General features: G+C 35.7%; 7 protein-coding genes across 12 annotated transcripts; 3 read left to right on the top strand and 4 right to left on the bottom strand.

The window, feature by feature from the left end:
• Nucleotides 1-1,927: 1,927 nt before the first annotated feature.
• LOC104764765 (anaerobic nitrite reductase AHB2) lies at nucleotides 1,928-3,667 on the top strand. Its single transcript, XM_010488363.3, has 4 exons — nucleotides 1,928-2,361; nucleotides 2,471-2,585; nucleotides 3,141-3,257; nucleotides 3,340-3,667. The coding sequence occupies exons 1-4, from the start codon at nucleotides 2,258-2,260 to the stop codon at nucleotides 3,478-3,480; spliced, it is 477 nt and encodes a 158-aa protein (XP_010486665.1). The 5' UTR covers nucleotides 1,928-2,257; the 3' UTR covers nucleotides 3,481-3,667.
• A 689-nt stretch (nucleotides 3,668-4,356) lies between these two features.
• Nucleotides 4,357-5,797, top strand: LOC104767419 (Galactose oxidase/kelch repeat superfamily protein). The gene is made up of 3 exons (XM_087502977.1): nucleotides 4,357-5,085; nucleotides 5,333-5,464; nucleotides 5,694-5,797. Exons 1-3 carry the CDS (start codon nucleotides 4,464-4,466, stop codon nucleotides 5,795-5,797), a joined length of 858 nt encoding a protein of 285 aa, XP_087359103.1. The 5' UTR covers nucleotides 4,357-4,463.
• A 27-nt stretch (nucleotides 5,798-5,824) lies between these two features.
• On the bottom strand, nucleotides 5,825-8,947 carry LOC104764764 (NAC domain-containing protein 53). Of its 2 annotated transcripts, XM_010488362.3 has the most exons (6): nucleotides 8,397-8,947; nucleotides 7,996-8,276; nucleotides 7,711-7,893; nucleotides 6,630-7,202; nucleotides 6,452-6,560; nucleotides 5,825-6,355 (listed from the first exon to the last, which is right to left on the bottom strand). In XM_010488362.3, exons 1-6 carry the CDS (start codon nucleotides 8,560-8,562, stop codon nucleotides 6,000-6,002), a joined length of 1,668 nt encoding a protein of 555 aa, XP_010486664.2. In that variant the 5' UTR covers nucleotides 8,563-8,947; the 3' UTR covers nucleotides 5,825-5,999. The 2 variants fall into 2 exon arrangements, with proteins under 2 accessions (XP_010486664.2, XP_087358153.1); XM_087502027.1 differs by having other exon boundaries at nucleotides 6,452-7,202; nucleotides 8,397-8,786.
• Nucleotides 8,948-9,581: 634 nt separating this feature from the next.
• LOC104764763 (NAC domain containing protein 52) lies at nucleotides 9,582-13,246 on the bottom strand. Of its 2 annotated transcripts, none has more exons than XM_010488359.3 (5): nucleotides 12,463-13,246; nucleotides 12,089-12,368; nucleotides 11,379-11,656; nucleotides 11,097-11,282; nucleotides 9,582-10,415 (listed from the first exon to the last, which is right to left on the bottom strand). In XM_010488359.3, the coding sequence occupies exons 2-5, from the start codon at nucleotides 12,306-12,308 to the stop codon at nucleotides 9,714-9,716; spliced, it is 1,386 nt and encodes a 461-aa protein (XP_010486661.2). In that variant the 5' UTR covers nucleotides 12,309-12,368; nucleotides 12,463-13,246; the 3' UTR covers nucleotides 9,582-9,713. The 2 variants fall into 2 exon arrangements, with proteins under 2 accessions (XP_010486661.2, XP_019096888.2); XM_019241343.2 differs by having other exon boundaries at nucleotides 12,089-12,363; nucleotides 12,463-12,753.
• Nucleotides 13,247-13,980: 734 nt separating this feature from the next.
• LOC104764762 (NAC domain containing protein 50-like) lies at nucleotides 13,981-17,541 on the bottom strand. 4 transcript variants are annotated; one of them, XM_087502026.1, is made up of 5 exons: nucleotides 16,872-17,541; nucleotides 16,495-16,771; nucleotides 15,775-16,052; nucleotides 15,493-15,675; nucleotides 13,981-14,941 (listed from the first exon to the last, which is right to left on the bottom strand). In XM_087502026.1, exons 2-5 carry the CDS (start codon nucleotides 16,712-16,714, stop codon nucleotides 14,270-14,272), a joined length of 1,353 nt encoding a protein of 450 aa, XP_087358152.1. In that variant the 5' UTR covers nucleotides 16,715-16,771; nucleotides 16,872-17,541; the 3' UTR covers nucleotides 13,981-14,269. The 4 variants fall into 4 exon arrangements, with proteins under 4 accessions (XP_087358152.1, XP_087358151.1, XP_010486659.1 ...); XM_087502025.1 differs by having other exon boundaries at nucleotides 15,775-16,079; nucleotides 16,872-16,979; XM_010488357.2 differs by lacking the exon at nucleotides 16,872-17,541 and having other exon boundaries at nucleotides 16,495-16,869.
• A 1,565-nt stretch (nucleotides 17,542-19,106) lies between these two features.
• Nucleotides 19,107-20,848, bottom strand: LOC104764760 (uncharacterized). The gene has a single exon (XM_010488356.2). The coding sequence runs from the start codon at nucleotides 20,544-20,546 to the stop codon at nucleotides 19,371-19,373; it is 1,176 nt and encodes a 391-aa protein (XP_010486658.2). The 5' UTR covers nucleotides 20,547-20,848; the 3' UTR covers nucleotides 19,107-19,370.
• Nucleotides 20,849-25,034: 4,186 nt separating this feature from the next.
• LOC147920147 (uncharacterized) lies at nucleotides 25,035-25,904 on the top strand. The gene has a single exon (XM_087503141.1). It carries the CDS (start codon nucleotides 25,035-25,037, stop codon nucleotides 25,902-25,904), a length of 870 nt encoding a protein of 289 aa, XP_087359267.1.
• The last annotated feature ends 1,181 nt before the right edge of the window (nucleotides 25,905-27,085 follow it).

Below are 27,085 nucleotides of genomic sequence, written 5' to 3'. Positions count from 1 at the left end.
CTGACTTTTTGACCGGCCGGTAAAGCGGCGGACGCAACTTCGGGATCTGAAGACATTAAGCAATTCATTTCTGTATTAGTTATGAAAGAACATATTCTTAAAAGTTTTCAAAGTTCGAAGTTGATACTCAAGTCTTTATGATTTCAAAGTCACCACACTGTATTTAAGAAAAAGTAACCTTGGATACTTTGTTTAATGACCGGAATATATGCATGTGTTAACATGTTTCAATTCAGACTGTTTTGAACATTTTGCAGATGCCTAACTATGTAAAATTTACAATCACATAAAGCGATCTAGTGAACTATTACTACTTTTTTTTTTTTGTTAATAACGATTTAGATATCAGCTTAAATTTTGGAATTTCTACAAAATAATACCTTTATTTTGAACAAATTTTTAAAAACTATACTACTTTTCGTTCATATTTTCAGTAATGTTAAAGTGTTTTTGATATATAAATTAAAAGATAATATTTCAGGTTCAGTTTAGTATTTGGGTAAAACTAATGTTCCAAAAGATTTCAAATTCCATTATTCTCTCTTAGCGTCTGTGTGGTTTTTTTTTGTTTTCAGTTCTATTTAGCAAAGAGTACAATACGATAAGCTAAATCAATGTATGTATAGCATTTAGTAAATGCACGGTACTGTGGTAGACTAGCCAAAGTAAATTGCATGTTACATTTTCTGATATATAAACCTCATGCGTTCATGCATGCGTATGCGTCTCTCTTGAATTTCTTTTCAAGTTTCAACAACCTTTTTGTTTTTTAGAAGCAACAACTTAAAGAAGACGATTACTCTCTACTCACCAGACCAACACAATTAAATGGAAAATTAAATATACAAGTAAGTAAATGTCCCTGAAATGGAATTAATTGGGGCGTTATTCATTAGACCAATAGAATTAAATGGAAATTAAATATATAGTAATGATATGATGGTCCTGCAACGAAGAAGGAGCCATGTCTACGCAACCGAATCAAACAAGTAGTTGTCTTAGAACATAAGCTACTTCTTTCATGATTAATGTAAGTTTCTATATCTCACTTGTTATCATTGCTTGAGTTATATATATAATTTAATAAATTAAAGAGTGTATCTATGACGCCGATGGTATCATCATGTCGCATATAAGAGGAGCTACAACAGTTTCTTGATTAATAGATTTGTATATTTTACATTTTGGGAACAATATTTCAAGGATTAAACAACATTAATTAACGTCGATGCTGATTTAATCCAGTGTCGGTTTTTTAAATGTAAACGAAAATTGGTCAAAAAAGAATTTTGATGAGTTATGAATTGCTCTTCGGTTCTGTTAGAGTGTTACTTAGGAAAAACTTAAGGAGTAAAATAAAGTTTCATTCTTGCTTGTTTTCGTTTATTGGTGAATAAGATTGGTGCGCTAATGGGGTTGAAGATCCGGTTTGGGCTGGACATGTTTTTAGACCATTAGGGACATATGGCCCAAATACAGCGTACTAGTTACCAACGTATAAAATACAGCGTACTAGTATCCAAATATTACGCTAATTTTGTTGTAGGAACTAGTAATGTTTTAGATTAGGAATCGGACTAGTATTTGCGTTGAACCCTAATTTGTGTAAGGTTTTGTAATTAAATTTGCTTGTGTGGATTTAGGTAAAAGAGATCCACATATATAGTTCATCGCCGGTACCATGTTGGTTAACTAGCTCGCCGGGAGACCCAGCAAATAATTTGATGTTTTAAAGTTACTATTGATTGTTTTGTGACATTTGAATCAAATTTCAAAAGGATCGTGGTTCTCATTCTTCTTTCTGATCATTAATGTGTGCTCACCCCAAGATATAACGCAGAAGACAACGCAAGTTTTATTTATCTTTGTGTATCAATCTAATTGGACGTGAACTTTTTATATATGCAAGGATGGAATTGTTAATCTTGATGACACTGATTATTTCCATTTTTTTCTCTTTTTCCCCTTTAAAATATTTTGGAATCAAGTACGTCTCTTTAGAGTTTAGACTGGTCGCGTACGGACATACTATCTTATATGTATCCTGTATCCACATTTCTTGGCTACGCCTACGCGTGTCCACCTTTAAGAGATAAGGCCTCTAGTTTTAAAATAAACAATTTCAATGAAAATATAATTGAGAGAATCTTCTACAGTAGCTCACAGACCCAACCAAAGGACCATTGAATACCATATATAAAAACATACAAGTAAATATTCGTGTCTTCAAACTGTCAGAGATAAAGAGAGAGAAGAGATGGGAGAGATTGAGTTTACAGTGAAGCAAGAAGCTTTGGTGAAGGAGTCTTGGGAGATACTAAAACAAGACATCCCCAAATACAGCCTTCACTTCTTCTCACAGTACTTACATACATATAAATAAGCATATTTTATATATATATATAGATATATATACGTATATGAGCTCTATATGTTGTGTATATATCTGAGATTAATATAATTGTGACAGGATACTTGAGATAGCACCAGCAGCAAAGGGATTGTTCTCTTTTCTAAGAGACTCAGATGAAGTTCCTCACAACAATCCTAAACTCAAAGCTCATGCTGTTAAAGTCTTCAAGATGGTAATTACTTACTTTTTTCGATTTTGTTATATGTGACTTACATATATTCGTATCATCATCTTAACACTTCTTAGATTCAAATTAGACTAGTTCATTATTACATCTCAAGAATCTCTATTTACTCATCAGATAATATGTGTATTAGATACGACCATATCTTTTTTTTTTCCTTTTTATGTATATTATAGAAAATACAGTAGTGTGAATTTAAATTTCTTGTCTTTTATAGGCGCAGCCATGTGCTGCACACGGTTTGTGGTCAATCTTGTTTGGACTTGGCTATTTGGCTTTGTCTTCTTCTTTGAGAAACAAAATTCTCATATTAGTAAAGATAATTTATATACATTATTTTAAAATATAACATCGGTTTTATGGATATTCAATTTTCTTTGCTAATTGCTACAATAGGATAGAACCATATGTGAAAAAAAAGGGTAGAACCATATTTTTTTGTTTGTGCTTATGCATGACTCTGTTTGGAACTTACCTCTGACTTTAGGACGTTGCATATAACATCTATGAGTTTTCTGACTTTATTTTATAATTTGGGTGTAGACATGTGAAACTGCAATACAGCTGAGAGAGAAAGGAAAGGTGGTGGTGGCTGACACAACCCTCCAATACTTGGGCTCTATTCATCGCAAAAGTGGCGTTATTGATCCTCACTTCGAGGTCTCTTTTAATTATATAGTACTATATAAATACACTTTACTTTATTTAGATTTGCATTTACAAAAAAAAAACGTGAACGCAGGTGGTAAAAGAAGCTTTGCTAAGGACATTAAAAGAGGGGCTGGGGGAGAAATACAATGAAGAAGTGGAAGGAGCTTGGTCTGAAGCTTATGATCACTTGGCTATAGCCATTAAGACCGAGATGAAACAAGAAGAGTCATAAAACCGTAAAGATCATTTGGGCTTCACATACATATGTAATTTAAGCATATGCATATGTTTCTGTGTGTTTACTTATGTTGCTCGTTGACTTTCTACAATTCACTGCTTTTGAAGACGGATCTTGAGCTATCGTTAAAGGGACATACATGATACTGTAGTTTCGCTTGAAAATGTTATTTTTGAGACAATTATCATGGTTTGAGGTCATGTTTTGCACAAAAGAAAAAGGTTTGAGGCCTTTTACTCTCACCAGATGAATGTTTACGTGGGCATCATTAAAGTCAAACTATTTGACTTCTCTAGAAATAAGTTTTTTTGGATCTGTTTCGTTCAAACCCTTTTTTAATATGTTTTACAATCAGTAAGATTAAGACGCATGTATGTCTCACTAGTCACTAGTACCTTAGATTATTATTATTACAACTATAAATGCAAATCTATTAATCAATAACTGAATATCTACAATGTTACTTTTAAAATCAATTTTCAGTATTAAAGAATATATGCACATATGATTTGATTTAATTGGATTTCACAAGACCTTTATATTGTACATGTGTAATAATAGTATAGTAAAATAAGAAGGAGAAAAATTCTTTAACATAAATAAAATATAGACAAAAACATGCCATATTTATTAAATTTTGCATATTTATAAATTAAGTTTTCATATGAAAGGTTTATTTTCTTCTATTTTAATAAACTAAATTAAACATAATTGATGAATTAACAAATATGTGAATAATTTTAATAGAGGTCACAACCATGTCACCTCCTTTGACAATTATTGTCCCATAACATAATCCCTAACTGTTAAATTAAATTTTGTATATTTATGTGTGTTTATCCTAGCATCATATCCCCCATGCATGCACAATTATACGCATCGCTACCTATAAATATATTTACATTTGCAAACCGAAGGACAAAAAGAAAAACTTGAGTTTGCCAGTACATCGTCGATTGAGGACATCACCGTCTGTAATGGCGTCACTTCTAGACGATGTCATCATGGAGTGTATAGCGCCACGTATCGCGAGATGCAACCATCCGACTCTCTCCATCGTCTCTAAGCAATTCCGATCTCTCGTTTCGTCGCCTCAGCTATACATGAAGCGGTCTCTTCTCGGCTGCACCGAAGAATGTGTGTATGTTCTCGTCGAGGATACCAAAACTGGTATAGCTCATTGGTATACACTTAACCGGAGAACCAAAAGAAACACGGTTGAAAACCGATTGGTCCCTATCTTGTCACTCCCGCCAATGCCCATATTGGCAAGCTATGTTGTTGTGGGTTACAACATCTTTGTAATGGGTGGAAAATACGGTTACCATGTTGGGCCACCATCATCGATTGCGTTATGCATCGACTGTCGAACTCACACGGCGCGTCGTGTTGCCGACGTGCCTGTTGTGGCTCATGAGAAGACAATTAAGTTCATTGACGAGAAGATACACCTTGTCGGAAGTGCCGCTGATGGCCGGTCAAGATGGGAGTCGACTATCCTCATGGTGTTTGACTCACGAACAGAAACGTGGGAGCCTGGTACGAAATCAGGCTGGGAGGTGGATCATAGGTGGCTCACAAGTTTTTCAAAGGAAGCAGGCAAGTTTTTCGTTTTTTTTTTTGATAACATGAGTTAGTTGGCCCAAAAACTAACCAAAAATAAAATAAAAAACCTCTAGTAAAAATCAATAAACAACTAGCTTTAAGGGTTTGTGTGCCCTTAGGATTAGGTTTTGTTTTCCTTTAAGTAGACCCACATTGTGTATTACTTATGGGAACTCGGATCTGATATCACTGTCACTACAAGTCTACAACAACATCCCTCTAATCGTACTTTGGTCTGCAGGTAAGGACATCTTCAGGAAAACCTACGACGATTACAAACTACGGGAAGGTAAATGGGAGATGGATGAGATCATGAAGTATCATTTGTGGGGAGATGAATGTGTTATGGGCAACATATTGTACGTCTACGATGGCTATAAATATATTTTAAGAACATATGATATCAAGCAAAGAACTTGGGGGGGGGGGGGGGGGGGGGGGGGGGGGTGGGGGGTGGTGAAGGGTCTTGAAAAACTTCCCTTAGGTGATTATCGGTCATACATAGTTAGTTGCGGTAAAATGTTGATATTGTTTTTGAAATTCGTGAGACGATGATGATCCCTCTGTTCTGAAAAATAAAATATGGTGTGTGGAGATTTCAGTGGAGAGGCGTGAAGACGGAGAGATTTGGGGAAAGGTCGAGCGTTGCGATCTTTTGCTTGATGGGTGTTTTGACATTACTAAATGTCTTCTTGTTACTCTCTGATACTTCAAATGCTTTTGAAACATTGCATTTACAATAAATACTATTACTTTTACCCATGAATTTTTTTCGGTCAACCATGATACAAAAATGAGATTATTCAATATAGTTAGACAACAAAACAGAGTAGCAGAACACTGCAAGTAAATCTATATCAATAATGGGTACAAACACATAGGTCGTGTTTTAAAAAGTGTGGAACTTATCACTGGGAAGTGACCAAAGTGCTTACTTTGAAACTAACTGAGAGTAGGAGGACCCAGAAACACATGAAGATTAACATTGCCCTTGTTAAACTATTTCCTAATTTCCCGGACGCATTCTCTTGGACCAAACGGTAAGAAAGGATTAACTCACGGTTCGCGATTTTGTTGTATGACCAGCCCATGTTGCTGTCTGATATTGTGATCATACCTGCGGTTACATGAACTGAACCTGATGATTGTCCTGCGTTTAACCGGATAGCTGCAGCCTTTGTAGGGAACTCAGAAGCAAATGCAGGCGGAGCGGGAATAGCACCCAACATGTGGCTTGCCTTTTTGAGGAACGGGTACTTGTAATCTGCATTATTAGCAATTGAACAATCATCTAAACAGAACATGCGACACCTATTAACATATGGGGGTTAAGTTCTGATTGTGGTAATAGGGTTTTTACCTGGCTCAAACTCTGTTGCATCTGCATCAACTTGTTTTGAACAAGATGCTTCATCCTTTTCTTTTTCTTCCACCACTTGTTTGTCTCCTGTCGTCTCCTCTTTATCGACCTGTTGGATTAAACGTGAGTTAAAAATCAAAAGGAAACAAAAACAAGTCGAAATAATAAGGTTGTATACCTCTTGAAAGAGCTCTTCTTGATCAACAAAAACATCTTCATCTCCCATAAGTTGAGAAGGATCAAAAGTCAAGTACTGAGCATTCTCATCGTCCTCATCAAAGATAGTAAGATAATCTTCAAAGTTGAAACCATCTTGCTGAGTACTGCTGAGATCATTTGTTTCCAAGTACAGACCATCATTCTGCAGAACATTACTGTTCGGATCCTGAAACTCCCCACCGGTCAAGTAGTTGCTCTCAGCAGGAAAATCATTGTAGCATGATAAATCAGTCCCAAAGATGTTGCCAGAAGATTGCAAATTTGCCGTGTGCTCGTCCTGGACACCACAGCCAATTTCGTCATCTTGAAACAATGCGTCAATATGAAGGTCACCATCATGGATAATAGGCTTCTGATCTTTCTCAGAAGATTCTTCTGGTTTGTCAAAGTAGCCACCAGAGTCCACATAGTTTCCTGGTTGTATATAGTTTATGGAGTCTGAGTAGTTTGTTTCAGCATTATTGCTTGATTCCCCATGATTAAAGTTTAACGGGAGAGGAATGGCATCATACACCACAAGGTTGTCAGGCTTCTGCAAGATATAAATCCGATTTTAGAAAAGAACATAATAAACAGCCTAGTAGGAAATCTGATAAGATAAGTGAATGATTAAGAGACATTTGCACAAGCTTCTTTTATTCCACAGGGTGAAACCTTGATGAGTACAAAGGAACACAACAATCGACTAAAAGCTAACAAAAAGATATCATTTAATTTTACAACCAAAAACTAAATGAAAAGTGAACTCTAGAACACACTGAATTTTCCAAATCCCTAAGGCTTCCAAGTTCCAAACAACCCGATAAAATCAAAGACTTCACATCAGTTCTACCTCACCCTATCCCTATCATGCTCTCCCCTATTAGTCATCCATATGTACCAAACATATAACATTCTAGTGCCTGACAGACCATAAGTTGATGCATAATATTGCGTATCCCCAATCACAAGAAAAGAAAAAAAATTCACAATTTGTCATAAATTACTGTAACAGTAAAGGATCAAGATAAGCAATAGAACCTAAAAACTACAAGACAAACCTGATCAATGTCATCCATATGGACATAAACATGATCTTCACTTGCAAGATAAGGATCAGGTACGAATGTAATAATATCATCCTCTTCCTCCCACTCCTCCTCAACAAACGGAGCCCCATACTGCTCTCCATTTTTAGGTCCTGAGCCACTCTTCTGAAAAATCCTACAAAGCACATACGCATCCTTCCCACAATTCCCAAAACAAAGTCAACAACAACACAAATTGCATATATATAATATAAAAACGGCAAAAAAAAAAAAAAAAAAACTTATTCCAAGTCTTACTTGCTGATGAACATTAATTTTGTCGAGTTCTTCATCAACCAAGCGATACTCGTGCATAACCCAATTGGTTCTTTCCCCACGAGGAGCTCGACCTTTGTGATAAACAAGAGTCTTCTTCATCCCAACGACCTTTGACCCATTACGAATCTCCCTATCTTTCCCTGTCGTCTTCCAATAACCCATCTCAGTCGCACGATTCGTCTTCGATCCGTTTCCATACTTCTTATCTAGCATACTGAAGAAGTACCACTCCAAGTCTCTACTTTTCAGCTTCGACTTGTCTAAAAATTCATTCCCACCAAAAAAAAAAACAAAAATCAAAATTTTCTTTAAATGATATAAATATAATAGCTTTCTATACAAATGGAACGATCATGAAGAGATCGAAGAACAGAACTGACCAGGGAGATCCCAAGGCTCGGATTTGTATACATCGGTAACAGAGATAGCATCGAACTTAAATGGTTTATTGCAGATCTTTCGTTTCAGATAGTAACGAACGAGTTCTTCGTCCGTGGGATGAAAACGGAACCCAGGAGCGAGCGACGTTGCTGAGCCACCACCCATATAATTAATTCGGTCGACCAAAAACTCAAACACAAGGTTGGTTAAAATTAAAAAGATGCTCTGTCGAATTAGAATCAAGAAAAGAAAGAGCAAAACAATGATTTGGAAAGAAAAGGGTTTTAGAAATTGAGGTAAATGAGAAAGAAAGAAAAAATAGGTTAATCGGAGAAGACGAGTGACGAGGAAGAAGAAGGACCGCGACCGTAGTGAAGAAGTTTCACACCGCTGCGCTGAGGTTTTAATACTATTTTCCAGGAAAGTGTTCCCCGAGAAACTATCAAGTCACTGGCTGTGATTCCTTTTTTTGGTGACAGTCCTTAGTAACGTGACACGTGGAAGTCTTGGACTAGTCACAGTTTTCAAGTCTCTAGAATTTTGTTGAGGTAGTTGGTTAGCGCAAATAATATAGTAAGATTTTATTTATCCACTTCAATAAATATCAAATCATCGATGACTAAATATTTTTGAAAAATATATATTTGAAAAATCTGGTTGAATTATAGAGTAAATAAAGAAACTACTTATAAAAGTAACGTTGAAACGAAAAAAAAAAAAGAAAAAAAAGGCTTAAAAAAATCGTACCAAACACTTTTTGCTTTCTTTAAATAATTTTTGCAAATTACGTGTAACGAAAGTCTACTAACGTTGCTGACGCAACCACATTCGTAATGATAGCCGGATTAGTCAATGACGGTTATACCCTCACTCCTGACCATTAACCACACGGTACTACCAGAGGCCGAACATTATTCAACGAAGAAAGATCTTGTCCGGAAATCTAGATGGTAATACACCTTGAATGACAGTTATGCCCTTAAGACAGAACATTCTTGAGGGAGAGATTTTTTGTCTGCATAAAAGTATAAAACCTAGATAGATGATCATATATGACACAGGAGGAGCAACCTAAAATTGTTTTCAAAAGATGCAGCAACATCCAAACTAAATAAAAAAGAAAAAGGATAAAACACATTCGGCTCAGGGGCTCGGATGGGTTGTATCCTATGTTACAACAGAGAGATTCACGCACGCAGTTCAGCAAATTCGTTCTAGAGAAGTTACATAGATGACTCATAATATATTAGGGATGGAGATTAAAGCTAACATAGGCAAGAAGCAGAAGAAGAAAACCTGGAAGGGATTCAGCGCATTTATTGTCCATTGGCATGGTTCTTCTTAAGTTCCTCGTTCTCCTTGGCATGGTTCTTCTTAAGTTCCTCGTTCTCCTGACGCAGCGCATCGATCCTTGACTGGAGAATACTGATCATTGCTTCTGCACTCATCATCTCAAGCTTGAAAGTTTCTCTTTCAACAGACATCTGGTGAACCTCCTTCTCGAGATCATTAACCTTCTCTTCGGAAGATGCAACTGGAGTCTGAAGAGCAGCTTCCTTGTGAGGACGCAGTGGTTGCTGCTGGTTTTCTTTCTTGTCGGAGATGCCCATGAGTGAGAACTCAAGCAATGCGGAGATGGCAGTGTTTGTGGCAGCAGCTGATGATGAGATTAAGGTGGTTGTATTGTCGACGGTTGTTGTTGTGGACGAAAAATGGTCCTGTGTGTTCCTACTTGAGTTGTTGTTCGACTCGTTCTGGCGTCTACGTTTGTATTGCAGGAGAGGTAGTGGAGCTTCTTTGTTGAGCATGCATACTGGAGGACGAGGACGCTCATCTTCTTCTGTGTGCTCGCGTTTGAGTGTTTCCTCGGCTTCATCACAATTATTATTGTTGTTATGCTCCTGCGGCTTGATGTCACTCTCATGATGATTCTGTTGGTTAGGTTCAATATCCATTGGAGCCGTCTCTCTCGGTGGCTCATTGATGTTAATGAGACTCTTGCTGGCTGATTGGATTTCCTACAACAAATGACAAGTTATTATTGTGAACCCCAGACGACACAAAATATCTGAAATCAAATATTTCAATCAACTTTGCAGATGAAAGATCAAAACTGCATTTTCACTAAAACACAACAAATCATTCTACTTCAAATCAACATTATCACTGATCAATTAAGTGAATTCATATGATGCAGTGACAAGTGCCGGTCAAGCGAGGATGCAAAGTTTGAAAGATATTGTAATCAGCATGACTTCTTATAAATGCCCAAGAAACAACAACAACAAAAAATGGACCACACATACTTTTGATATCTTCTCTATCAAGAGAGTTTTTTTAATCAGATGATACCTACAAGGCTGAGTTCTACAAGAGTTGGTTACAGACTCAATGGAGTAACCCAGCCCACAGAACCAGTACTTAGAGAAGCTTCACTTCAACACAGAGTTTTTGCATATAAGAAATATGATATCTTGTGAAACAAGAGAGATGATGCATCAGACAAATATGAACATTTGCACTAATAACATTGAATTGTAGATTGGTTCGTAAATAGACTAATCCATTTCAAATGAAGTCACTCAGCCCAATGGAACAGCATTTAAGAGAGAATTTCACAATCTTTGCATATAAATGATATTGAAATGAAACAAATGAGACTTTGAGATATGAAGCCTGGGTATGAAGAAATCACAGACCTGGTCCATCTGGTTGTTTCCATTAGCTACTGGCGATGGCTCTACCCTGAGCCTAACGTCTACTCCTGGAATCAGAGCCGCTCCATCATCAGCCCATTCCTCTTCCATGAACGGTGCATATCTGTTCCCACTAGGTGGCCCAATGTTATTCTTGTGGAAGACTCTGCACAACACATATGCATCTTGCTGCACCCAAACAAAGAATTGAGAGAAGATAAGATCTTTGAACACAATATCAGATAAACCCAATAACTGGAAAGTCATTTTGGATAAATACAGTACCACCAGGTTTCCGTTATTCTCGGTTTCATATTCCACAAGGCGATACTCATGCATAACCCAATTAGTCCTAAGACCGTCTGGAGCACGCCCGCTGTGGAAAACAAGCGTCTTTTTCATACCAAGCAGCTGAATATCACGGCGGATTTCTCTGTCTTTCCCAGTTGCTTTCCAGTACCCTTTGTAAGTTGCTCGATTCATTCTAGCGCCGTTCCCATACTTCTTATCTAACGCGCTGTAGAAGTACCATTCTTGGTCCCTTGTCTTCAACCTCGAATACACTTAAACACAAAACACAACAGAAGCGATTACTTAACTCAGACTTAACTCAAAACTTCAAACTTTACATTTCCTGAAACACAAGCAAACAAAACTGGAGCACAAGTTAGCATAAAACTTAAGGAATCTGTGGGAAAAAACAACTATATTGAACCACTTAAGAATTCGATTAAATTGAAATGTCTTCAGAGTGTTATAAGTCTAAACATAGCAAAATGTAACAACAGTGAATCTGCATCGAAAAATCCCTAGGAAAAAATCGAATCGGAGCCTATAAAGCAAAAACCCTTTTCCAAGAAATGAGTCAGAACACGCGAGAGGAGAGAAGCCCACACCAGAAAAAAAAAAATCCCAAATCAAAAGCAACAAAATTGAACAGAAAAAATCCAAAATTGTAGAGATACGGAGAAACAAAGAGAGAAAACCCAACGAACCTGCTAAATCCCAGGGCTCATGCTTGTAGATATCGACCTCCCCAATCGCATCGAAGCGTACAGGTTTGCCCAGAACCTTCCGCTTCAAGTAATAACTGACGAGTTCCTCATCAGTGGGATGAAATCTGAAGCCAGGAGCAAGTGAGGTAGCCACGGAAGCAGTACGCGGAGCAGTACCGGAGGGCGGCGGAGTCACCACTGCCACAGATTCGCGACCCATTAAAAAGAGAGTAGTTGTCCTTTAGGGTTTTCTTCAATTTCCCTTTTCCCCAAAACTGACCTGACGAACACAAGAAACAACAAGTTGGGCAAATGGGTTTTTGATTTGACGGACAAGTTACGAACGAAAGAGATAAGCACAAGATTAAAGGTACCTTCAATTGCAAGAAATTTGCTTTCTTTTCGCGTTCCCCAGTAGAGAAAGAAACTTGTGTATTTTTCGGATTGTGATTCCAATTTTGATTTACATTTCCTTTTTTCTCATTTTCCCTTTTTTCTTTTTTTTTGAGTGTCGCAGTAATAAAACCCTAGAAATGTTACTGCCTAGGTTTTTTGTCGTTTTATGTAGTAAATTAATAAAAAAAAACACTGTCGTTAGTCGTTCAAAAAGTTAAGTTATTTTTATTTACGACTCTTGGATAAAGATATTAAAAAAAAAAAAAAAGAGCAAACTTATCAAAAAGTACAATCATTCAACAAGGGTCACACAAACTCATAAATGATAGATAAATAAGTAATAAATTCTTGAAAAGAGTTGAGCATAGATAGATTCCGTAGAACAATACAGTTAAAAACTTAAAATCAAAATTAAAAAACACCTACTAAATTCCATTTACCTAGATATGAAACCATTTTACCTACTAAATTCCATTTACCTATGTAGGAAATGAAAGCTGTCGACATTTAAATCAACTGTTACAAATTAAGACAACTAGTATACATGTTTACACAATACTATTATTGTAAATCTAGGTAGGCTTGTATATGAAACTATAAGTAAGATGCACCAAATAAAAAGAGGTAAAGACCACATGTGGTTGGTTGATGAAGCATGTATAGTATGGAAATTTGAGTTTTAGAATTTTCGAAGAAGAAAAAAGAGAGAGCAAGCAAATCGGAGAAGAAGAGAGGCGACGACGAATCACCCGGAGCTAAGTCACCGTGGAAAATATTACTATAACTTTAAAAGTGATAGTATGTATAAAGTGACGCTTAATTGCTCTGATATTTTTGGATGGCAGCAAATAAAGTAGCGACACGTCGATATCTTGGACCTCTAGCTAGTTCTGTAAACTTTGAATGTTGATGTTAGCTGCTTGGCGCAAACTTATATTTTCATATTTTTATAACTATATTTTGTCGGTATAAATTCGTTTCGTGAATAACATACTATATTCTGTTCAAAAAGAAAAAATTACAGAAGGAAGTTTTTGAAATTAAATTGATAATACTTAAAAATAGATTTATTTATTTATTTTGAAAATGGAATCCAGGCTTGAATCGTACCAAGCGCTTTTTGCTTTTTGTTTTCTTGTTTTGAAAAACAAAACAAATAACAAAAAAAAAAAAAAAAAAAAAATTGCAAATTACGTGTAACAAAAGTCTTCTAACGTCGTTGACGGAGCCGCAGTGTCATAAACTCATAAATCGTAACGCTAGCCGAATTGGTTAAAGACGGTTATACCCTCACCCATTACCACTAACCACGACTTTACCCGAAGAAGCTCTCTTCCCAGTTCTATGCTATGCTATCCATGGAGACAGAACCATGATGAAGCAACAGAACCAGAATGTGAACTGACGTTTATGCCCTCAAACCTGACCACTATATGATTACCGCTTTTAGCCACAAAAGAAAAAGCTTTCTTTCTTTCATGGAGACTGAACATTCCTTTGAGACAAATAAAGATAGTTCTTGTTTGAAAAGACTAGATAGTTGATAATATATGACAATGGATCCACCTGAAAATGTTCCCCAAAGATGCAGAACATAAAAATAAAATGAAGAAAGGTAAAATAAAGACCCGTCTGGGTGGCTCCGTTCTGTTTTATCCTAATTTTACAACAGAGATTCATACTGTTTCTGAAAAAGCTACATCCATAGCTCATACTATTACCAAGATTACAGCTAAAAGTCCAAGATAAAGAAGAAGAAACCTGGATGGATGGTGGTGAGGTGTTTTAACTAGCTTGTCCACTGGCGTTGTTCTTCTTAAGTTCCTCGTTCTCCTGACGCAACGCATCGATCCTTGACTGAAGAATACTGATCATTGCCTCTGCACTCATCATCTCAAGCTTGAAAGTTTCTCTCTCAACAGACATCTGATGAATCTCCTTTTCGAGATCATTAACCTTCTCTTCGGAAGATGCTTGTGGAGTAGGAGGAATAGCTTCCTTGTGGGGACGTAGCTGTTGCTGCTGGTTTTCTTTCTTGTCGGAGATTCCCATAAGTGAGAACTCAAGCAATGCAGATATGGCAGTGTTTGTGGCAGCAGCTGATGATGAGATTAAGGTGGTTGTATTGTCGACGGTTGTTATTGTGGACGAACAATGGTCCTGTGAGTTCCTGCTTGAGTTGTTGGTGGACTCGTTTTGGCGTCTACGTTTGTATTGGAGGAGAGGTAGTGGAGCTTCTTTGTTGAGAATGCATACTGGAGGACGACGCTCATCTACTTCTGCGTGCTCGCGTTTGAGTGTTTCCTCGTCTTCATCATAACCATTACGGTTGTTATGCTCCTGCGGCTTGATGTCACTCTCATGATGATTCTGTTGGTTAGGTTCGATATCCATTGGAGTACCATCTCTCGGTAGCTCGTTAATGTTAATAAGATTCTTGCTTGCTGAATGGATTTCCTGCAACAAATTACAACTTATGTAAACCCCAGCAGACATAAAACATCTAAAACCATAATGACTTGATCGACTTTGCAGATGAGCCAAAACACAACAGCTGATTCTCTTTCCGATAAACATGCACTGATCAATTATGCGAGTTCATATTATGCAAAACGAGGATTGTAAGTCTAAAATATCTTGCAATCAGACAATAAATCCCAAGGAAAAAAGACTGTAATGAAAACTTAGATATCTTGTGAATCAAGAGACACGATTCATTAGACAAAGCTGTAAGGTTGAGCTGAGTTTCTACAAGAGCTTCTAGCAAACTTAATGGACTAAAGCAGTTTAAGTAACTCAGCCCACTGAAACAGCGCTTAGTGAAGTTTTATAAGTAAGAAGAACTTTTGCATATAAGAAGAACTTTTGTAAGCTAAGTATCAACAAAGAACTTTTGCATATAAGAAGTATGATTCACTTTGGAGGAAATTTTGCATATAAGAAACTTTTAAAAAGGGAAACTGTTCAGCTTCAGGGTCATGAAGCCTGAGTATAAAGAAAGCACAAACCTGTTCCATCTGGTTGTGTCCATTGGCTTGTGGTTGCGGCTCTACCCTGACCCTAACGTCTACTCCTGGAATCAGAGCTCCTCCGCCATCAGCCCATTCCTCTTCCATGAATGGCGCATATCTGTTCCCACTTGGTGGCCCAATGTTATTCTTGTGAAACACTCTGCACAACACATATGCATCCTGTTGACCCCAGACAAAGAATTGAGTTAAGAAAGGATTCTTTTGACAATATGAAATAAACCAAATTCAAAAGCAACTCTTTTTGGACAGTAGAATTACCAGCAGGCTTCCGTTGTTTTCAGTTTCATATTCCACAAGGCGATACTCGTGCATAACCCAATTAGTCCTAAGCCCGTCTGGAGCACGCCCGCTGTGGAAAACAAGCGTCTTTTTCATACCGAGCAACTGAATATCCCGGCGGATTTCTCTGTCTTTTCCAGTTGCTTTCCAGTACCCTTTGTTAGTTGCCCTGTTCATCCTAGCACCATTCCCGTACTTCTTATCTAACGCGCTGAAGAAGTACCATTCTTGGTCCCGAGTTTTCAACCGTGAAAACACTGAAACACACATCACAACAGAAGAGACTACTTAAAACCAGAGTTAATATAACACTTCAGATAGATAAACCAAACACACAAGCAACAAACTTCATTCCCTGAAACGCAAGCAAACAGAACTGAAGCACAAGATAGCAGTGATTCTTAAGGAATCTGACAACAAAAATTAAGACTTTTTCCCCAATTAAGAAGTCTCTTCACAGTGTTATACAACCTAATTGCGTAAACATAACCAAAGGTACGAACAGAGAGAATCTGCAACAACAACAACAAAATTGCCCAGCAAATGAAATCGATTCCCAAAAAGCTAAAACCTTTCGACAGAAGACGAAACAACGAATAAGCCCAATCCCAAATCAGAAGCAACAAATTCACAAAATCTTGACAGGAAAAAAACACCCAAATCATTAGAGAGGAAGAGGGAGAAACCCAAAGAACGAACCTGCTAAATCCCAGGGCTCGTGCTTGTAGATGTCGACCTCCCCAATCGCATCGAAACGTACAGGTTTGCCTAGAACCTTCCGCTTCAAGTAATAACTCACGAGTTCCTCATCAGTGGGATGAAATCGGAAGCCAGGAGCAAGCGAGGTCGCCGACACGGCAGTACTCGGCGCAGTCGCCGATGGCGGCGAGGACACAGCAGCCAAAGATTCGCGACCCATTTGAAGCAAAAAGGAGAAAAAAAGGACCGAACTTGTTAATAGGGTTTCTTCTGGAATCTGTCTCAGAAGACAAACATATCAATTGAAAAAAGTTAGACGGAGAAGGAAATGGCAAAAAAAAAGAGAGAAAAGCTCACAAACAAAGGATTAAAGGTACCTTCAATTGCAAGAAATTTGCTTTCTTTTAGAGTTCCTAGAAAGCTAGAAAACAAAAGTATAATTTCGGATTGCGATTCTTAATTTTTTTTTTCTTTTTAACTTTTATAATTTTTTTTTTTGAGTGTTTGGCAGTAATAATAAACCCTAGGGAACGTTACTGCTTAGGTTTTTGTCGTTTTGTGCAGTAAAATAAAGGAAACACTGTCGTAGTGGTCTGAAAAAAGTAACTATTCTTTACGATAAAATATTTAAAATTTTTTATATTCTACGAAATGACTTTCCTAAAACAATCTTAACCATAATATATCTATAGAGTTGACAAAAAGCATAATATATAAATATGTGTGTGGATATAGAATAATTAAAATAATATGTTAAATATTAAATGAAAAATCAAAGATTATTTCTGTGATAATAATAAATCTTTTAAACATGTTAAGTATTTTTTCACCAAAAGAAAATAGTTTATTTCTTTCCTTTTATATTAAGTGCATTGCATATATATATCTCATGAAATACTGCCATTCAAACGTTAGGGTAAATATAATACCAGTAAAATCTAAGAAAACAATCTTGATGGAAAATATACATATATATAATATAATGGTCATATTTTTGACATTTGCCTTCTCTTTTCATATCCAGGAAAGTGATTACCCCTCATCAGTGATAATGTCCCATTTTGAGTTTAATAAATTTATTTAACTAGGATAATATTGTCGTTTTCTTTTTAGATGGAGATGTATAAAAGTTTAAAAGACGTTGACCAAAGAAAAAATAAAAGAGTTAAATGAGAATAATGTAGAAGGTGAAAAATAAAAAAGGAGTGACAGATACGTTTGCTTGCAGAAGGATACTTTACCAATAAGGCAAGCTAAAGGGGATGAGAGAGACTTGGTCCACACGAATCATCATCTTACTCTATTTATTTTTCTTCTTTCCTCTTTCAATTTAATTTCTAGTTACGTTCCCCTAGTTTGGTTTTCGTTTAGATTAATTTCATTTATAATCAATATATAATAACTAACTACGATTAATTTTACTTTGTGGGGTTGTTGTAACTTGTATAGTCAAGGTGGACAAAGACAAAAATATACTTTCTTCTCTGTTTATTCTTCTTCTAGAAAATGGAATAGGCATATTGGTACATGTTAAAAGTTTTTGTTGTCAACATTTTGATATTGAAATTCTAAATAGTTATAATGGAGCGGAATTGATGAGGCGTACCAAAAACTATATGATATTTTTGCACTATCTTTATTTTTTTTGATACGCTACGTCTCTTGTCTCTTATGCTTTGTTTGTGTAACTAATTCGCAGGCAGAATTCAAATCGAGAAATATCCAATTCTTGTGTATCCCATTTATTTATGAACATAATTGTATTGTGGAAGAAAAGAAAAGTAAAAGTAAAAAGAAAACACCATTTTGTTATTTATTCATTTTTAGGTTGTCAGCTATCTGACACCACTGTCTTCCCAAAAGGACAAAATGCTAAAAATATCAAGACATTTTAAAAAGAAGAAAAAAACTCATAAAGAGGCCTCGTGTCTAGGGTTCTGGGCTTAATTTCTTCTGAACTTAAAAATATTAAAAGCCCATGATTCTTGTAGACCATTCCGATGACGGACGGGTGCGTTAACTAAAACAGAGAGGAGACAGGTGCAAGCAATATCTCACATTGAGTGCATTTGTCTTCACGAAGCAAATGAATACACTCAATCTTGACGAGCTGAGAAAAGTGTTATGTTCCGATAAAAAGTTGATATCTCAGCGTACGATTTTGAGACGATTTTGACATTATACTGGTATTGCACCTATAAAGGGCATTAGCAAAATAAATTCGTATAATGTCAACATGATATTGATAACAAGTATTCGGTTTGAAATGAAAATTTAACAAAAAGAGTTGGACCCGTCACGCCCTTTTCATGAACCTTTTAATTTTCTTTTCTTTCTTTAAGGGTTAAGCCTTTTTTTCTCTAATCCAAAAAATACATTCTATGAGACTATGGCTAAAAGTATACATGAACCGACGTGACCGATTTTTTTAGAAAACTATTTAATGGATCAACCGAAGCTCTTAGCATAAAAAAAATAAGTATACTTTATCAAAAGAAATATATATATATATATATATATGTTATACAATATGTAATATTAGTTGAATATTCATTTAAATATAAAGTAAGAATGTGCATGGTCTTTAATCACTACGTTCATCCTACGCTGTATTGGGAGTATGTATATTCATTTAAAAATATAAAGTAAGATCTTACATTAACTTGGATGTAATTACATACATAGCATCTGCATATGCCTAATGGGAGTATATATATTTGTATAATACATAGTTTTCTTTGGCAAGGAAAAAAGAAGAAGAGAAGAATCTTGCAAGTCTTGTACAAGCAAGGAATCAGTAATTTTCTTAGAAAAATGATTCATCAATTTCTGCTTTAAAAATCAATAAATGAATCTTAGGAATTGAATTTTTGATTTCAGTAATGGCAATCCACCAATGTAGGAGCCGAAGACAAGACAAGAGACTTTTGTTCTTCTCTCTGTTTCTTCTGTTGTGTTTGCTCATGTTCTTGTTCGTGTTCTTGCTTTGAAGCTAAGCTTAATCCGTTGACCCGATTCTCATCTTCCGGGGCAGGTAGATTCAGATCTAAATCTAATGACACAACCGCGCTCCTGGCTCTCTTAACCGGAACCTGAACCGGACCGTCCGACATCTGATCAAATGACATAGGCGATAATGACAAAGCAGTGTTTGCAGTAGCTGTAGTGGCCGCAACCGCTACGGTGGCGGTAGAGGCGGCTGCTGCGGCCACGACTGCACCTCTATGTCGTCTCATGTGACCACCTAATGCTTGTCCGGATGTGAATTCGGCTCCACATATCCCACATTCATGGACCTTACTATTATTAGCTTTACCGTATACCACAAGCGATCTATGGTTACTATTGTTGTTTGGAGTCGTGGTGACAACGTTGTTGAGATGGAGAGAAACGGGGTCATCGTAGATAGACTTCTTGAGGTCATGATTGGAGTGAAGACCCATGGCGGCTTTAGGTTTCTTGTGGCTAGCCCTATGGCCGCCAAGAGCTTGGAAAGACGGAAAAGTACGGTCACATGTTTTGCATTGGTAAACATAGTAACCGGCTCTGCCTCCGCCGTTCGCTGTGGTTCCGTTCGATGAAGATGTCTCCAGAAACCTCCTGCTGCTAGATCTATACGCATTGTTGTTGTTACCAGAATCTTGGTAACTTATCATAAGCTGTCTTGTTTGTTGCGGTTGGTGGTGGGGAAGAGAGTGACCCTGAGCGAGGAGGATCAAACAATTAGCCATATCTTGATCTTCCTCGTCAATAGTGGCCTTTAATGTGGCATTGTTGTTGGAAGATGACGAGGCAGAAGATGAAGATGGAACACCATTGATCAAAGTATTGTTATCATTCTTGTTGTTATTGTTGTTGATATCATCATTGAGATTCTGCTCCTTGGAAACAAGACTAGTGGATTCTTCTTCAGCATCGGGCTCTTGTGAAGACATAGGAGGGATGATAGAGAAAGGGATCGGGGACTGCGGACGTTGCCGCTTAGTCCGTTTCCCTTTAAGGATCAATGATTGCTCCCTAGCGGCTGATACAGCCTCCGCAGCTGCTTCCATTAAATTGGCTATATAGAGAGATTCAAGAAGAAAGGGAGGTCTTGGAATTGATCAATTGAAAAAGATGAATTACAAAGAATTGAAATTGAAGATGAAGATGATCAGCTTTAGGGATTACATATATATAAATATGTATGTGTGTGTTAAGAGAGATGTGTGTGGATTGAAAAGATGCATACATAAATAGAGAGTGATTGAGGGAGAGGAGTCAAAGAGAGACACCACATTCTCAAGTGTGTGGAATATGTTGGACTTGTCTTTTTGCAACCTCTAAAATTTTAGTACTTCTGTTATTGTCTCTATTACAATCTTCCCAACTTGGCAAACTCATCACAATACACAAGAGCTAGAGAGAGGAGAGAGAGACACAAAACATAACAAAAAATGTGTAAATTTAGACAATTACTTGAGTGATGTATGTTTTGCCTCTTCATTATCCCTTTTATTTTTACTCTGTAATAACAACGTATTTTTGGATTGGCTCCCTTTAACAAACACAATGTTAAAGAAAAAAAGAAAAATTAATAACTACTACATGTGGTTAACCTGGATCTAACCTCTAGCACAATACTTTCTGTTAGTTCTTGACATTGAATTTGACATTATAGTGAATGAAAAATAAGGATATCGAAGTCTAACTAGACACGATATTTCTATCCCTAAAAATAGTTAATGTTACAGTTGTAAATTACGAAAATTACTTTGAATCTTGTTATGTGAATCCTCTATTAATTCTACACAATCGTTGAGAAAATATTAATAATACAATAATCAAAAGATAAGAAAAAATAATAGAAGAAACTGAAGTAGAGAGAGGTTAGGAAATTACTAGTTTGGGTGAACGAATGTGTAAATTAATGATAGTGCAAGCCTGTCTCTCACGGAATCTACGGTTCCCCCCATCGTCTCTTCTCTCTCTACCATTACTCCACTCCATCTTCTTTCTTCTATTTTATGTTATTTTCTTTTTGTCATATACAAACTCCGATCGATAACCACGTTTAAAATAGGCGATTAAAAAATTTATAGCGGTTGTAAAGAAAATGGTTAAAAAGAAAACGATTAAAGATAGCGGATGGAAAAGATAATACTATAAAAGAAAACAGTTGAGTATTTAGTTTGATTGATAACATTGTAGCGGTCGAATAGTATAAAGAATAATAAATTATAAAAATTGATATTTGTTTAGTTAAAAGATGAAAACATAGAATAATAAAATTTTATCTAATTCAAAATATAAAATATTAATATATTTAAATAATACTAAGGAAATTATCAAATGTGATATTAACAAAATTATCAAATGTTTAGTTTAAATCTCCACTATATTATATTTAAAAAATCATAATCTCCATTGAAAAAAGCAAGTTACTATTCAAATCATAATCTTGACTTAATATTTGTTGCTATTTCTTCTCAATTTTTTTTAAAGGTTAATAAACCAACGAGCATAGAAATATAAACTATGCAACCTTTTGTGAAAAAAATATATATTGTGCAACCTCCTTATAATACAAACATAACACAAACGTTGGTTTTTGTTAGTGGTTAGAATTGGTGTTTGCAACCACTAAAAAGAGGCTCTAACCACCTTCTTCAATCGCTTGTTTCAACCATGATATCCAACCGCCTTCTTCAATCGATTTGTTGATTGGTGATCATTAGAGCGGTTCGTTTGCAAACGAGGATTTTAGTTGCTTCCAATTAGACCCACAATATATTTCTAATACGTACTAGGATTTACCCTGTGGTACACCACGAGTATATTCGTTTTCATAAATCATTTAAATAAGTTAGTATACTAATATAATCAGTTTTTTTAGTTAGTTAATATAAATATTAGAATATTATATAATATGTTGTATTTGCAAAATTTACCCCATAGTAAATTTCTTTGTTTTGTAATATCAATGCACTTATACAGTATATATTTTATTTTGGTGTTTTTACAATAATTAACAGTACTTGTTAATAAAATTATATGGATTGACTTTGAAAGAACAACAAAAATGTGTACTTTCAAAAATACAATGAACTATGATCAAAATCAAATTTGTTTTACGACCATAATTTTGTGCATGGTCTTAAACCCATGGTCAAAAATACAATGAACTATGATTAAAATCAAATTTATGGTGATTAATAGTGTTTAAGGCCATGGTTTTTTGGAAAATCATTTCAAAAAAGATTATTGCACAAAAATATACTTCAAAAATGTTAAGATAGATTTTTAAAATATATATCGGTTTATAAAAATTTAAATCACATCATATGCTGAAAAATAAATTTAATATTTTTTAACTTTATGTATTAAATAGTAACTCAAATAATTAAATATAAGATTAAATAAAAGTGAAAGGAGAATTATATTTTAATCTAACATATTGCTTTAAATTAGGTAGATAGATTTTAGGAAATTTGAAATTAATATTATCAAATAAAAAAATGGTTGTGTTTGGTTGTAAGGATTGTTTGGATACAAAAATAAGAGAGGATAACACAAAAATGTACTAAAAAAATGTTAAGATAGATACATACGTATCTCTAAATACATACATGTTGATATAACAAGAAAAGAAAAATTCACTATTCTACTTATTTTTTGAAATTCATACACGCAAAGAAAGAAAAATTTTAAGTCCAACTAATTTGTCGTAAAGTACGACGACGACTTATTCCCTAGACTTGACACAATAATTTGGGTTAATGCTAAATAATGACTAAGCTTCTTAGATTGAAATGTAAATTTCGTAATGACCAATTATATCAAGTAGAAAAATAAATCGATTATTTTATAAGGAAAAATGAAAAGAGAGCAGAAATCGATCGATATATGAACTTTAATCAGCATAATAACATCAACGACGTTGTTTTATGGAGTAGATTGTAAGTTGGAAGTGAACAAAAAAACTAGACGATGTATATATCAATTAATTTGTTTGTTTATGTGATTAAATTAATTTTATTTTATTAATTATGCTAGAAACCGAGTGCAAGTAAGGTGATAATGTTTGCAGCCTTGTAGTTTGTAGATTGATGATTTTGTTACAATTTCAAAGAAACATGCACATTCGCATTGCATGTATATATTATCACCTAGTTAAAAAAAAATCCAGAAAAAAAACTGAAAGTCCGCTTTTTCATAACAATAATTATAATAATACAATTAACACATGTTGGCAATGTGTATGCATTATGAAGTATATGCGGACTTGTTCATGGTTGCATGATGTGAAGAGCACCCACACTTCACGTAAAGAATATTACTAAGTAACAACGAATCAGCAAGTGCAGCTCATTGTATCTCCAGGACTTTTCAGATTATCAATCAATATTTTAAAAGTAGACAATCTGGTAACTGAGACGAAATATAATAATATCGGGAATGGAACATCCAGTAGCCTGAAAGTATAATGAAAATAGTTTAGTACTACATTTAATTTCTTGCAAACAAGTTTTGTTTTTTTATCATACGTTTTTTGTTACATTTACAGGGTGATTTACTTTACCTTTAATGTAAGTATATGATGAATGCGAGTACTTGATCGAACTTTATAATCAACTATGCATTTTAGTTAATTTAGTATATATGCTTGATAAGTGGCCTTCTGATCGTGTTCACACACACATAGACAAAGGCCATTATCGTTTTATATATACATGGGGTTTATTTTTAGCTGAGTTAATTTTATATAAAGTCTACTCTCCATTGTTGGATGTAGCTAATAATTAGCATAAACATGATAGTGAATAATTATTGCTTATTCCCTATGATTAGGGAAGAGTCGACTGGATAACATGGATTGCATGTAAATTAACCATAAATCCATAATATATATACAAATAAACATTAGTACATACTAGTATATAGTTTCAGTATTATATACATAAGTAAGTTTTGGAGCAAGAATTGATCAAGCAAAACGTAAACAAATATGGGATAATTGGAAAAAAATCACAGCGTACGCCTGGTTTTCCTAGATACTGACACTGATAAATGTTAATTGTCAAATGTCATAGTTAGTAAGTATATATGTATCTTGGATGTTTAGTTTATATTTGACTGTACCTTTTCATTGTCTTTCTGTAACATTATTTACTAAATTAGTATCCACTGTCCATTGTTCACGTCCAGACACTGTTGAACTAAGCTTCAAGTGTGCTTGAGTTGTCCTAAACCTATTAGGATTAAAGTCTCTTAAGAGATAAGGATTTAATATTGTTTAGGAGTTATCTAAACATATATTTCCAAATAGGATTAGGACTAATAAGGTGTTATAAATAGGAATGCATGAAGTGTTACATTACCTATGAGTTTTGTGTGATTTGAGAGCTTGAGAGATTGGAGTTTGTAACTGTAGTTTTGAGAAATTTTCTAAGGTTTTAATAAAAAGAGTGATACTTTATTAATTCTTCAAGCTTTCGTACTTTTGTTCTAAATCAACACTTGGTATCAGAGCAAGACAAAGATCCTGGAGAAAAGAAGTCATGAGTGAGATTGTTGTGGTTCCAGAAAAACTACAAGGAGGAGGACCTTCTTCGATTCAATGTCCCATGCTGAAATCAACAAATTATACTGTATGGTCTATGCGGATGAGAATCTGTCTTAGAGTCCATAAAGTTTGGGAGGTTATCGAAGAAGGAACAACAGACGCTGAGAAGAACGACATGGCAACAGCTTTGTTGTTCCAATCTATACCGGAAGCTCTAATTATGCAGGTAGGAGAGTTAGATACTGCAAAGAAGGTGTGGGACGCTATCAAATCAAGGCATATGGGAGCCGAGAGAGTCAAAGAAGCAAGATTACAAACTCTTATGGCTGAGTTTGATCGGCTCGAGATGAAGGAATCCGAAACTATCGACACTTTTGCAGGAAAATTATCTGAGATTTCATCAAAGTCAGCTGCGTTGGGAGCAAGTATTGAAGAATCAAAGCTGGTTAAAAAATTCTTGAAAAGTTTTCCTCGGACGAAGTTTATACACATAGTGGCGTCCCTTGAGCAGGTATACACTACCACGTTTGAAGATATCATAGGTCGACTAAAAACCTATGAAGAGCGTATTCATGAAGAAGCAGAAGAAGAAGCACATGAAAGCCAAAATAAGTTAATGTATTCAAACATGGAGAATCAAAACAGAGAATACAATCAAAATCGAGATTACAGTGGAGGTGAATACAGAGGAAGAGGACGAGGAAACCGCTTCTTCTCAAGAGGAAGAGGTCGCGGACGTTTTAACAATGGAAGAGACCAGTCAAGAGTTTTTGATTTGACCAAGATTACATGCTTTCGTTGTGACAAGATGGGTCACTTTGCGTCTAGTTGCCCTGATCGACTTCTAAAACTGCAGGAGGTTTAAGAGAATAACACTGATGAGACTGTGGAAGCGGATGAACTCATGATGCATGAGGTAGTATATTTGAATGAGAAAAAGGTCATACCAAGCAAGTATGGCCCTAACACTAATGAGGAGAATGTTTGGTATCTTGATAACGGGGCAAGTAACCACATGACAGGTGATCGGAGGTACTTCAACAAGATTGATAGCTCTATAATAGGCAAAGTAAGGTTCGGTGATGACTCTCGTGTTGATATTAAAGGGAAAGGCTCAATTACTTTTACTAACATGAATGGTGAAGCTAGAGTGATGAAGGATGTTTATTATATTCCAGATCTCAAGAGTAATATTATTAGTCTAGGACAGGCTACAGAAGCGGGATGTGATATTCGAATGAGAGGAGTTCATCTGACAATGCGTGATCACAAAGGAAAACTGCTTGCTAAAATAGTAAGATCAAGAAATCGTTTATACAAAGTTCATATGGGAATAAGAGAGACTGCAACTCTACACTTGACGTCTATTAGCGAGTCGAGCAGATGGCACGCTAGGTTGGGACACATCAATACTGACACCATCAAGTCTATGTTCGAAAAAGAATTGGTCCAAGGAGTACCTTAGGTTGTTTTTACTAAAGAAATATGCAGCTCTTGTCTGTTAGGGAAGCAAACAAGACAAATATTTCCACAGGCTACTACATATCGAGCAACAAAGGCACTTGAATTGATACATGGATACCTTTGCGGTCCTATAACACCGAGTACACCGACTGGAAACATGTACATTTTTGTACTTATTGATGATTTCTCGAGATATATGTGGACCATTCTACTAAAGGAGAAGAGTAATGCGTTTGAGAAGTTTAAGAAGTTCAAAAAGGTCGTTGAACAAGAATCGGGTTCTGTTATTAAAACGTTTAGAACTGACAGAGGAGTTGAGTTTGTGTCACATGAATTTAACTCATTTTGTGATGAGTCTGGTATTCAACGACATCTTACTGCTCCATACACTTCGCAGCAGAATGGGGTAGTTGAAAGACGTAACATAACGCTTCTAGAGATGACAAGGAGTATAATGAAACACATGTGTTTACCAAACTATTTGTGGGGAGAAGCAGTCTGACACTCTACGTATGTACTAAACAGAGTAGCTACTAGAGCTTTGAAGGATAAAACTCCATATGAGCTATTGAGGAATAAAAC

The sequence above is a fragment of the Camelina sativa genome, chromosome 19 (genome assembly GCF_030686135.1).
Source record: "Camelina sativa cultivar CO46 ecotype springtype chromosome 19, ASM3068613v1".
Lineage (NCBI taxonomy): Eukaryota > Viridiplantae > Streptophyta > Magnoliopsida > Brassicales > Brassicaceae > Camelina > Camelina sativa.
Note: the sequence above shows the minus strand (reverse complement) of the source record. Positions and strands in the feature narration are given on the sequence as shown.

Coding starts and splice junctions, on each gene's coding strand:
- LOC104764762 (XM_087502025.1), bottom strand. CDS start 16,714: ATGGGTCGCGAATCTTTGGCTGCTGTGTCCTCGCCGCCATCGGCGACT. Junction 16,080..16,494: donor CGAGCCCTGGGATTTAGCAG/GTTCGTTCTTTG, acceptor GGTTTTAAGTAG/TCTCTTCTGTTGTGATGTGT. Junction 14,942..15,492: donor GACACAACCAGATGGAACAG/GTTTGTGCTTTC, acceptor AATTTGTTGCAG/GAAATCCATTCAGCAAGCAA.
- LOC104764765 (XM_010488363.3), top strand. CDS start 2,258: ATGGGAGAGATTGAGTTTACAGTGAAGCAAGAAGCTTTGGTGAAGGAG. Junction 2,362..2,470: donor AGCCTTCACTTCTTCTCACA/GTACTTACATAC, acceptor TAATTGTGACAG/GATACTTGAGATAGCACCAG. Junction 3,258..3,339: donor TTATTGATCCTCACTTCGAG/GTCTCTTTTAAT, acceptor ACGTGAACGCAG/GTGGTAAAAGAAGCTTTGCT.
- LOC104764764 (XM_087502027.1), bottom strand. CDS start 8,562: ATGGGTGGTGGCTCAGCAACGTCGCTCGCTCCTGGGTTCCGTTTTCAT. Junction 7,894..7,995: donor AAATTAATGTTCATCAGCAA/GTAAGACTTGGA, acceptor AATTGTGGGAAG/GATGCGTATGTGCTTTGTAG. Junction 6,356..6,451: donor TGCAACAGAGTTTGAGCCAG/GTAAAAACCCTA, acceptor CTAATAATGCAG/ATTACAAGTACCCGTTCCTC.
- LOC104764760 (XM_010488356.2), bottom strand. CDS start 20,546: ATGGAAGCAGCTGCGGAGGCTGTATCAGCCGCTAGGGAGCAATCATTG.
- LOC147920147 (XM_087503141.1), top strand. CDS start 25,035: ATGAGTGAGATTGTTGTGGTTCCAGAAAAACTACAAGGAGGAGGACCT.
- LOC104767419 (XM_087502977.1), top strand. CDS start 4,464: ATGGCGTCACTTCTAGACGATGTCATCATGGAGTGTATAGCGCCACGT. Junction 5,086..5,332: donor AAGTTTTTCAAAGGAAGCAG/GCAAGTTTTTCG, acceptor TTTGGTCTGCAG/GTAAGGACATCTTCAGGAAA. Junction 5,465..5,693: donor CATATTGTACGTCTACGATG/GCTATAAATATA, acceptor TGGAGATTTCAG/TGGAGAGGCGTGAAGACGGA.
- LOC104764763 (XM_010488359.3), bottom strand. CDS start 12,308: ATGGGTCGCGAATCTGTGGCAGTGGTGACTCCGCCGCCCTCCGGTACT. Junction 11,657..12,088: donor TGAGCCCTGGGATTTAGCAG/GTTCGTTGGGTT, acceptor TTTGTGTTTAAG/TGTATTCGAGGTTGAAGACA. Junction 10,416..11,096: donor GAAACAACCAGATGGACCAG/GTCTGTGATTTC, acceptor CATTTGTTGTAG/GAAATCCAATCAGCCAGCAA.